Source organism: Rissa tridactyla, chromosome 8 (assembly GCF_028500815.1).
Source record: "Rissa tridactyla isolate bRisTri1 chromosome 8, bRisTri1.patW.cur.20221130, whole genome shotgun sequence".
Lineage (NCBI taxonomy): Eukaryota > Metazoa > Chordata > Aves > Charadriiformes > Laridae > Rissa > Rissa tridactyla.
In genome coordinates, this window is record NC_071473.1 from 5,118,565 (window position 1) to 5,130,101 (window position 11,537).

Sequence of the window (11,537 nt, forward strand, 5' to 3'; positions counted from 1 at the left end):
CAAAACCAGTTGCCACGCGATGCAAAAAGAAAACAAATTTTACATTGGCTGCTGCCAGGCAATGTGCTTTTAAACGATTGAAACCACTAGTGTCTGTCTCCATGTTCTTGGTTCTGTCAGCTAAGCAAGCGCATAAAAAGAGTTCACGATGCATTTAATATTTGTCTAAATGATAACAGCAAGTATGAAGCTGATTTTGCTCTAAGCAGAGCTGAAGGTCAGCTACTGCCAGCTTGGTTGCGGGGATGGCGTTAAGAATTAAAGGAAAGGAGCTTTCAAAAAGAAAAGATAATTTTGAGCAGGAAACTTAGGCATCTTGGAAACGGGTAACTGGAGAGAATGTCATGGCTTCATATGCAGTTAACTTGGATCTTTTAGCAGATCTGACAGTCACTGTCGTGTGGCAAATGAAGATATCTGAGGAAGAGGTTATCTGTAGACTGGGGCAAAGCTAATCCTCTTGAAATAAAAATTCATAGCCTCTGACATCTGATTACTAACCTTCTTGATACTTTTAAGATCAATAATTTTAAGAAAACAAGGGAACTAATACAAATGAGAAAGTGCTGATGCAGGAATGCAGCAAGAGGCAAAACTGGGCGAATTTTGTTTTTCTTCAATTTGGGGATTAGTAGAATCAGAGAGAGGTGATGATAGGGAAGGAAAAACATACAGGTTCGAAGATAGCCTCAAAAATTACGGATTTTGGAAAGAAGTTGAACTCTTGATGGATAAAGAAGATGGGTCTAGGTGTTTACCAAAAATTAGCAAGGGGGTAGAGTATTAGATTCCAATATTTCACAATATTTCATCTCAAAAATCGTAGTTGTAACGCAGCCCCGGGAGATGATTTATTGGCCCTGTGGAAGTCTAAACTTGGAGGAAGAGACTTAGCGGTCCATCTTCCTAGCCTTTTCTGTGCTGACAGTTTCTGAAAAAGTGAGAGATATTTTGCTTTAGTGTGTTGTGAGAACACAGAGGTAGTTTATTTTCTCTAAGCAGCTCCCTGTTCTGTAATGGTCTCTTCCTATAGCTCCCTTGAGCATTTCTGTCTGAAAATTTTGAAAGAGATTTTTCTAGTTGTCAACACTTGGGTTTTCTTGGAAGATATCTGTATTTTTGAAGAGAACTTTGTGTTTACAGCCCTTTCCATCTCAGAGCTTTGATCCTAGCCCTGGAGGGCTACAAGCTAGGAGAGTGTCCTGCAGACTAGCGTGCAGCTGAGCACAGAAGTCGTGTCATCTTGCTTCAGAACTTCCATATCCAATGTTTTTGCTTCTGAAAACAAAAGATCTTTGCTTTCTGTATGAAAATCAGCTGTGCTGTTGTAGGAGAAGAAATAACATTTTGCTTCTTTCTCAGACACTGATGCATTTCAGTGCAGTGTTCCCAAGTACAGCAATGATAAATGTCAGATTTGGATATCTGAACCAGAGCACTTTACATTATTGTAGATGTTGGGTTTTTTCCAAAATGACACTTAAAAGCCATGAACTCTGTCTCTTGTGGTGCCAGTGACCCCCAAGTAAAAGTGAAATAAGTGTTTCCAGTATGTGTGGAGAATCATCTGATTGTTTTGTGCATCCCTTTGCTTTTTAATATTTTTTTTCAGGTTTACAAGGCCAGAACATCTAGGAAGCAGTGCCAAAATCAAATGTAGTGGTTGCCATAGCTACCAGGAATCTACCAAACAACTCACTATGAAGAAGTTACCCATTGTGGCCTGTTTTCATCTCAAAGTAAGTTCACAGGGGGCAGACAGAGCAAAGGACACGTATTCTCTCTGAGAGGATGAGCTAAATTCTTGGACATATCTTCTGGGTTTCACCGACTAATCTTTTACAGTATAAATTCATATAAAGAACAGCTTGCGTGCCCAGCTAGATTTCCTATTTAGATAGTATGACGTTATCTGTAGTGCAGCTTTGCAGTATGTCTGTGGGAACCTAACTCATCAGAATCTAGAAACAAAATGGAAGGTGGTACAATACCTGAACCAGCGTAGAAACCGATCTCCAGTAACACTTACTCCTCCTGAGTGCTAAAAATTTTACCCGACGCTGCTACTGGAAGAATGCCACAGAGGAACTCTGTGTTGAGGGAAAAGCATTAAAAAGTTATCAATTGCAACGGAGAAGGCTTCTTGTATCTTCCCAACTGTGACGTAGTTTTCAACACTTCCAATCCAGATTATGTCAGGTGCAATGATGGGAGATAATGTCAGATAGTTTAGTGCTGTACAATTTATGTCTTAAATATAAAGAGTATGACTGGGGTGCAGAGTAGGCAGCTGTCGCAAGAAGATGAAGGTCATTCTGTGGCAAGAGGCAAAGGGTCCTGGAAAAGTGATGCCACAGGCCTTTGTAGAAGCAGCCGCCGTAGTAATTTAGCTGCATCTTTGATCTGCGCGAGCTTTTCAGATGCGGACCTCTAAGTTCTTGAGTGTCTCCTGGGACAGAATGACAGTCCTCTCATTGCTGGGCAGCAACTGACGATCGCTGGCCTCAGCTCTTACCATGACCAGTGTCTCAAGAAGCCACCTATCTGATGGTGATGCTAATTAATGTCACATAAGCTACATGAAGAAAAACAGCATTTTACCTACAACATGGTGACTGGAAACAAATTTTAAAACAGCAGCCTATACGCTGTGTACGAATGAAGCTTGTATTGCTTCTCTTTTCAACTGGGGAATGGTGAATTTGAAAGAACACACGTTCCAGCCTTTTGCTCCAGAGACTTTGTTCAGTTGTTCAAGTCTTGCATGGTTTCTAGGCTTTGAACTTTGGTAAAACACCTGGGTAACTTTAATAGTGTTGGAATTAGACCTTTATCTTGTAGCTGTCATGGCAAAGCGCGTGCTGAACTTTTGCTGTAGCATGGAGGCAGTTTTTCTGGTTTATTTTCCAGTAGCCCTCTAAGCTAGGTCAGTGCGTTCATACTGGAAAATCTAATAATCTGTGTAACTACAGTGTTGTGGTCTCACCGAGCAAGTCACGGGCTGTATTCAAGAAGTGATTGTAGTTTGGAATTGTTAAATTACATAGCAACTCCATAGCCAGCGTAGCAGCAATTTAAAATTTATTTTCAAAATCTGGCTTGTACAAAAGGTGCTTAATGAAATGCAGAGTTCTTGACATGAAAACAGAATGCCATTGGAAGGTCCGTATTTGTGAGAAAAGATTGCTGCTCCTTTCTACTGGAAAAAGGTGTTACAGGTGGAAAGAATTCCCTCTTAATTTACAGGCCTTTTCAGACTGTTTGGGACAATCAGCCTTCAGATGTTCGCCCCCATACCCCAGCAGTTCTTCAGCTGCGTCTTGAGTATTAACCTAGACGATAGGCAGTGTGATATGCCAAAGATATTAGCCTGGCTGGAAGAGATAGTAGCAAAATTCCTTTTTTCTTTGGCTGTTTGTAGTCTTCCTGAAGATGGGTCTTGCATGACTGACTTGAGGTTTTGGGAGTGCTTGGCTGGCTCCTTGGCTTTTGGGGGGAGTTTTAGGGGTGCTGGGCTCTTGGTTTTGTTTTTATTTTTATTTTATTATTGCAGAGTAGTTGGCAAGATAGACCTAGATTCTGTTCTTTGGGCTAGGCAACGTGAATGTGCTCAACCCCTTTCCAACGCTCAGTTCAGTATTTGTGTTACCCAGAATGATTGAAGATATTTCTTTTTGAAAATAAATTACTTTTCCTAAGTGATTATGTCGTCCTGTCCATGCAAAATGCAAATTTTGCTTCATGTGTTAAAGCAAAAAAGAAACACAAAAGATAAGAACTACAGAAGTCTCAGCTTTTCACATCGGGATCTGTTGCTAGGGAATTGTTATGGCACCACAATTGGAAAATAATTAACTTGAAGTGTAAATAGAGCAGAATTTCTGAGAAATGGAGGGAGAAGCTGCCTTTAAATAGAAACTCATTCATCTCTTTCTGGTATTTGTTCCTGTTTCCATTTAATGTTCAATCGAGAAGATGAGGAGAGGTTGGTGGGTATTGCAGGCTCCTTTTGGTGGAGGGACAAGGCTTTTTTATTATCATATTCCATTTTTGCCTTAATTTGAATTGGTATTTCTGTGTAGGCTTGCCTCCTGTCACTTGAGATGATTGGATGGGTGGATTAAGTGTGTGAATCTGATGGCAAGCTCTCATTGTCACCAGTTTTGTGTGCTAGTGTAGGCAGCAGCCAAGCGTTTGAACAGTGCATAGTACAAATGAACACTGCTTTGGGTAAAGGCTGTGTGTGCTCTCTCTGTTTAATGTATTATTTTTTTTCTTAATGTCAGTTGGGAATAAGTTTGTATGTATAGACATTAAGGTAAACAATCAAATTAATACTGTATTTTCCCCCCACAAATTGTCGTTTGTTTTCCTGGTAGAAATGTGTTAGCATTTACGCAGGGGTTCCCAGCACGGATAGTTGGTAGAAAAAATTTGGGGATGTCCCTGGATATTGACTGCTAATATGCTTTCATGTTACTGTTCCTAAGCTTAGGACATTTAAAAAAGACAGAAAACTTAGCCTTTCTCTAAAGAAAAAAAAAAATTCTTCCACTTTGTCTCCAGCGGTTTGAACACTCAGCCAAACTGAGGCGAAAGATCACTACGTATGTCTCATTTCCGCTGGAGCTGGACATGACACCATTCATGGCTTCCAGGTGTGTACCAAGTTCAAAATCCCCCAAAGACCTGGACAGAACTGTTTACCAGTTCGTACATGTGCATCATGAAACATGGAACATCCTTGAATCAAGGTTATAGAACAGTATGTATAATGATACTTCTGCTGTAAGCTTCTCCTTGAAATGTGCATCTTTTCTAAACTAATTTTTAGATAAACTGTTGAGTTTTGTTGCCAGAAAAGGCTTTGTATTTATTTAATTTTTTTTATTCATGTGCGTTATGTTTCTGGTTGCATGTTAAATTTATCGACTCGGATCCATCGTGCCTTCAAATCTCTGCTTTGGTCCCATCACCCAAGTGCCCACCCACCAGTCATCTTCTGTAATTAGGCAGACGAGACGTAACCTAATGCCTAACCCAGTATTTCTGAAGTTATAAAAATCCTTCCTCTTTATTCCCGCACGCATGCAAATCTGGGGTTTTTTGTTTTGTACCTTCAACATCTGTTTAAGAATGCTGCAAGAAGAAAAAACATACTCCAGTTTAAAATAGGTATTTCTAATTGGTATTTAAACAGAAACAGTAAGACTTCTCCCACCTCCCAGGTTTGTGAAAGACATGACGTTTGTATAAATACACCTTTATGAAAGGAATTTCATCAGCTTCATTAATGAGTATTTGTCAGGTATTCCATTCAAATATACAAGAGGATATTCAGATTTCATTTATACCTAAAGCAATGCAGAAAGCCCCAAAACACGGCATCTCTTAACACAGGGACTCTATTTGATGCTTAAATTTTACTAGTAATTTCAAGCTTCGCCTGCCCTTCCCAAAGAAAAGAAAAGTCAATGCTTCTGCCAGGAGAGAAAGGAGAGCCTAAGGCTCTGTTGAATAGCGTTATGTTAAGAATATGTGGTTTATTCCAGTATATTCTGGAGATTTTGAGACTTCCCTGTTCCTCTGTGGTGAATTCTCCCTGGGTAGAACAGGCTCTGCTGATGAAAGGTATCAAGCATAATGGAATATAGATGGGATAATCAGCAGGCATAACTCAGTAATCTGAATTTCATCGGCTATGAAATCAACAGCGTAATCCTATTGCTGCTGTCAAAACACAAAATGAATTTACAAGTCAGAGCCAGAATGATTGACCCATCACAGGATAAAGGATTGATGTAATTAGTTATTTTTCCACGTTTAAAATACAAATCTTTGCTTAACCCCTTTTTAAGCTTTTTGGATAGGACATTTGACGTAAACAGATCTGTATTTGCAGCAGTGAAGCCTTGACCAGAAGGAGAAATGGTGTTTCTTATGTAGCGTTGCTGTGAGAACAAATAAAGCATCTTTAGCATCCTAATCAGCAGCCCTTCTCCGCTGCTAAGCGGCATCGGGCTTTTGAATGAGGCCCTGGATTTGGCAGACAGGCTGTGTCATGTAAAACCTATTTCCTCGGTTTGGGAAGCCACTGCTTTTAAGTGACTGGATTTTTGTGTGTGTGTGTGTTGCAGTAAAGAGAGCAGAATGAACGGGCAATACCAGCAGCCGACGGATAGTCTAAACAATGATAATAAGTAAGTGGTACATTCCATGACTCCTCTTGGGAAAGGTAGTTGGTTTCTAGACGGAGTTGTACAGTCTGCTGTATATCCCGCAGTGCGAAGTGCATTACCATATCTGACAGCCCAGTAAGTCTGAACTGTTGAAAAATAAAGCTTCGTTCACTACAGTTGCCTACCCTGTCGTGGCTTTGTGGCAGCTGACTTTCAGATCTGAAGGTGGTAACCCCAGCAATCGCTCTATGAGCAAAATTCAAAGCATTGGTTACGGTGTTAAAAGGGATGGGTGTTTCCTTTAAAGAATCCTGTTTCTCTTGCAATAGCAAAGGGAGTTGCCGAGGACCGAAAGAAAGTTTATAGAACACTTAAAACCCAAAGTCCCAAGTGGATGACCGCAGTAATTCTGGGGTCTCTCGGCTCAGGTATTGATTACAGCCAGAATAAATGACAGGCTGATGTGGGACTTGCTTAGGAATTTAAAGGGAGTGTAATTGAAACCAATATCCGTAGCTTTATGGGAATAGAGATGGTCACACCAACCTTATCTTTTCTTTTAATAAGGTTACAAGTTTGGTTGCTACAGTCATGTGTTGATGTTGTGTATTTAAATTCTTCAAGGCACTTCATTTGACGCTAAAAGTTTCATTAAGAAACTGGAATCACACAATAGAGAGATGTAAAAACTGGCTAACCAGGGCTTAGTCATGCGAGCGGATACCAGGCGGGTGCTGTGTGTGGTCCTATAGTGATTGTTTAATAGCGTTAGCAAAGATCTGAAGGAAAACACAACTGATCACCGTTGAGGTTTGCCCATGACTGAAGTTGGAGAAGTTGCTAACGATGAAGAGGATTGGGTGATGAGAGCAGAGGCATCTGGGCTGCTTAGTAAGCTGGGTGCCAGTAACAGCTGGGGCAACCTTAGAACCCTCCATCTAGGGCTAGAGAGTGGTGTCCATCCTCCTTGGATTAAAGGACTCCACGAGGAAGAGGGTGACGTTATCAGTCAGTGGCTCTGTAGACAGTCAGATGAATGGGCGCCTTGTTGCGGCACCACTGTGTCAAAAGAGCTCTGTGAATTTTGAACATAAGTTAGACAGTATCAAGGGAGATTAAAGAGATGATTTTACCATTGTGCAGCTGTGTTTGTATCCCACTTTTAGGACAGCGTTTTAAGAAAGAGTTAGAGAGAGTGGAGAACATTTGAAAAAGAGCTGCAATATATTTAAGACTGGAGTAAAGTCTTATTTTGAACAAAACAGCCAAGGACTTCAGTCTTCTCCTTTTTAAGAAAAGAAAAGGGGGGGGGGGGGGGAAGTTAAGAGCAAGTTGATTAGTCTACCGGTATCTTTCTTTGGAACGGAGACGTGTCTGCTAGTTTTCAGGCCAGCAGGCAAATGCACAGCAGCACCTGAAAGCTGGAAGTTCAGGCTGAATATATTCAGTATTTCCAAATAGGTACAGACTTTCCAGATTAAGGAAAATTAATCAGTACAGCAATATATCACTAGAAATATTTAAGATTAGTTCTATTTAAGATTACCTCCTTCTCCATCCCCACACCTCAAATGTATTTTTCTGGTTCACTAGAGTGACTAATTCAGGCAAAAAGAAGGTCAGACTGGGTAATCAGTGGTCCTCTTCAGGAATACATCGATATTGATCTATTTCAGAAGAAAAATCTCTGTTAGCCAGTATTGCTAAAGCTGATGGCTGTCATCAGACCGGAGTGTTGCAGTAATACCAAGACAGAAAAAGAAAAATGTGGTTATTTTCCCTGGGCAAGGGTGCCCGCTTCCCAGTTAATGTTAAGAACTGGTGTTTTATTGGTGGATTAGATCCTTTAGTATTGCTGCATGTGTTTATGAACGTAAGCTTCTGCCTGTCTAAAATGTCTAAAAGTTGGTTTTCCCCTTTTGATCCACGTATTCATTAACTCTTTCCTGTACCAGGTATTCCTTGTTTGCAGTAGTTAATCACCAGGGAACCTTGGAGAGCGGGCACTATACCAGCTTCATCCGGCAGCACAAGGACCAGTGGTTCAAGTGTGATGATGCCATTATCACCAAGGCTAGCATTAAGGATGTGCTAGACAGTGAAGGGTAAGTTGTGAACTGGAAAGGGGAAAGGAAGGAAAACCTTGGCCTTTGTTGGGTTTTCCTTACTTTCAGTTAAAAGGCCCTTTCATCATAGAGAAGACTTAATTTCTCTCTTTGAATATCTAACGTCTCTCTCTGTGTATGTATCAGTGCTTCAGAATGGGGCTTTATAATCTGGGATTGGTTGAAGGAAGAAGAGGGGAAGGACGAGGGACATCAGCTGACTCTGCGGTGTCTGTAGCTGGCGCTCACGTCCAGACTCTTCTTGTTAATGGAAGGGACTCTGAAAACCAAAGTGATCTGATGTAGGATCACTCCTACAGTGTAGGAGCAGTGTTTACCTCCGTGACACAATCCAACCTTGGCAGACCCTTTGGATTACTATGAATCTAACAGATTGGAAGAAAAGCCATTAAGAAAATACTGTGAACCAGAGCGGCAAGGCTATGTGGGAGGCAGGTACAGCACGTGAGCTGTTTCTTAGCTCATGGCTTCGCGTTGATTTCAGATATCACTTGGCATTAGCCAAGTGTTGGGAGCGCAGGGCAGTAGTCTGCAAGGGCAGTAGCTTGGTGTTCCTCATTTGAGGGAAGCACTGGGCACTGGGATGTGCTTCAAGAGTAAGGTAATTTAACGTCTGAAGTCTTCATTTTTCATTTTCAACTGTGGACTTCGTACTAGAAAGATAAGCCTTTTATTGTTCTTGGTTTAATTAGCCCTGACATTTCCGTGGATTGCTGCAGATGTTCAGTTTGTAATTTTTTTTAACAGATTTTCCCATTTTTTTATTTTTTGAACTTCAGCCAGGAAGTAAAAAAATCTATCCTATAATATCTGCATTCTAGTGTTAAATGATTTGACAAGGTAACTTCTGCTTTGAGGACAGCAGCAAAAGGAGCTTGTTTGTCTTCAATAACAAGTGGCCAGCTCTGGCCCTCGGATGGGGTATGTCAGTGGAAGAAACTGCCATAGGCAAGGAGAGGATACCCAACGCGACTGCCGCCCGTCCGTCCCGTTAAAGGCTGCCTTGAGCTCTGTTCTGTTTTCCCTGGCTCAGATAAAGGCTGAGGCTAAGTAGATCTGCACTGTGTAAGGGAAGCTCCATAGGGTGTGTGACGGAACAATAATAATTGGGAAGTCTCAAAAGTGCTTTGAAGCGTTTTAGGAGAGTTCTGCCGTGACCCTGCCAGTGTGTGGCGTGTAAAGAGTGGGTAGAGATGAGTCCGCTTCCCTCTGACGTGTAACTGCTTGAGGGCTGCGCTCCGTTACGTAGCAGTGCACATAAAGTAATTAAGGACGGGAAGAATTTCATCCTGTTAAGCCACCAGATTTGAGTACAGATTGAGACATTAGATATTGGAGTTGGATTTGATTGTTGGATTCGATTGGGACGCAGGAGTTTTCACCCACGTGCCTGTAACAGTAAACGACAGACAGTTTGCAACGATCCTAAGTGTCTGATGCCTTGGTGATGTGACTCTGAAGCAGCAGTTGCATCTCAAAGCACCTCCGTTGTGTTTTTTGTCATGATAGCGTTAAATGGGTGCTGCCTGTCTGGGCACCAACACGGTCCCATCTCCCAGAATCTTTCAGGTTCTAAGTAGATTGTACAACAAGAAGGTTCAACTGTTTGATGGACAACTGTTCAGTTTCCCAAGCTGCTGGTAAAACTGTTTCAGCTGGCTTCCCTCCTTCTCATCCATGGTTACTGTAGGGAACTGGCATGTCCCTGGAATGGCTTCAAATTGAAAAGAAAAACAAAATTAATAGCCCTCATTTTTTATGATCGCATCAGTGGAAATACTGATCTGCTCCGACGCACAGCGGAAAGCTGAACCTGTACCTCTGCTTTCTTGCAGATATTTGCTGTTCTATCACAAACAGTTCCTGGAGTATGAATAGCCTTATCCAGCAGCTTGTCAGATACAAACAAGGAAGAAAATAAGCAAGCCTTCTGAATCGACACACAAACCTACCTGAAATGAAAAGACCCATTAAAAACCAACTAGCACTGAGCTGTAACAGGACCTACTTGACACTGACTCAAAGCCTGGCGGAGTAAGAAATGAACAATGTCCAACGTGTATGCAGTCCCGCAAGGACAAAGGGGGAAAAAAAAGAGGCTACAGTCAGTCACTTAACAGAGGAAATATAAAATGAAAGGAATGCTCTGGGTGGGGGAAACGGGAGCCAGAGGAGTCCGGGCACTGGTACATCTCCTATGTTCCTCCAAAATGTGTGTGGGAAGGCAAGGGTTATACCCTCATCTCCATAAGCATCTTCTCCATTTGGTGCTTCAGCTCCAACGACCAATCATATAACAGTTAAAATTAAAAATCCAAGCCCATTTTTTTTATGCATATGGGTCTGAAAGCAGTAGAGTGGAGGAGGAGGGGATGACACAACTAAAGGACTTTGCAAGTATCTTTTTATTTGTGAATTTTAGTTATTAAATAAATACAGTATGAAACTATTAGGCTCTTTTTTTTCCAACAACCATAAAAGAAATCCTGGATTGTGGAACTGAAGCTACAGTACTAAGACAGGTTTTCAAGCATGCCTGCTTGCACAGGTAACGTTCAATGCCATCGGACTTCTCATCAAAAGCATCAGCACAGATTCTTTTCTGTTTTGAGCCCTTTTTTGTTTTGTTTTCTATAAATAGCTATTTTCTTAATTTTTTTTCCTTTTATTCCCTTTTTTTCACGAGAATGAAATTCATAAATGCAACCATCAGTAAAAATGAATGAATTGGCGTGTTTATACTGTAAGAGTGGTCTTGGTTCTTTTTTTAAAATCTTGTGAATAAGTTTGAATTTCTCAGAATTGCTTGATTTGTTGTTGCTGGTTTTGGTTTGGTTTTTTTTTTTCCCCCCCTGCTGCCTTCCAAAGGCGCATATAGATATATATATCTCTATATATAGATATATATATATATATATATGACACTTGAAAGAATCTCGGTATTGAAAAATGTACCATCTGTTAGAAACGGTTGCTGCTGGGGGCAGCATGGAGCGATAGATCTGCTGCTATTGAGCACTTCTGCAGTGCACTCAGTTTTTAAGTAAACAACACATTTTCCTGGTATGTGCTAAGGCTGGTATTGGCTCCTTGTATCCTCCCACATGGATTAACTCCTCACGTACTCTCTTCTCCTCCTTGCAGAATCACAGCCGCCGTATCGGTGTCCTTAGCTTGCAGCACTGGGTGCACCGGCGTACTCTTGGCTTTGTCGCAAACGTGGTTTTGCTCC

The 11,537-nt window shown here is 41.3% G+C and overlaps 1 protein-coding gene across 8 annotated transcripts in view; it reads left to right on the plus strand.

Moving 5' to 3' along the window:
- USP22 (ubiquitin specific peptidase 22) overlaps positions 1–11,052 on the plus strand; it is a 112,687-nt gene extending 101,635 nt beyond the window's left edge. For 6 of the 8 annotated variants that reach the window (XM_054211125.1, XM_054211126.1, XM_054211131.1 and 3 more), the window contains 5 exons: positions 1,613–1,739; positions 4,567–4,658; positions 6,138–6,200; positions 8,135–8,284; positions 10,141–11,052. In XM_054211125.1, the coding sequence (XP_054067100.1) occupies positions 1,613–1,739; positions 4,567–4,658; positions 6,138–6,200; positions 8,135–8,284; positions 10,141–10,183 (475 nt within the window). In that variant the 3' untranslated portion in view covers positions 10,184–11,052. Of the gene's footprint in view, positions 1–1,612; positions 1,740–4,566; positions 4,766–6,137; positions 6,201–8,134; positions 8,285–10,140 lie in introns of those variants that run through there. The other 2 variants (XM_054211128.1, XM_054211129.1) reach the window with 2 other exon arrangements.
- The last annotated feature ends 485 nt before the right edge of the window (positions 11,053–11,537 follow it).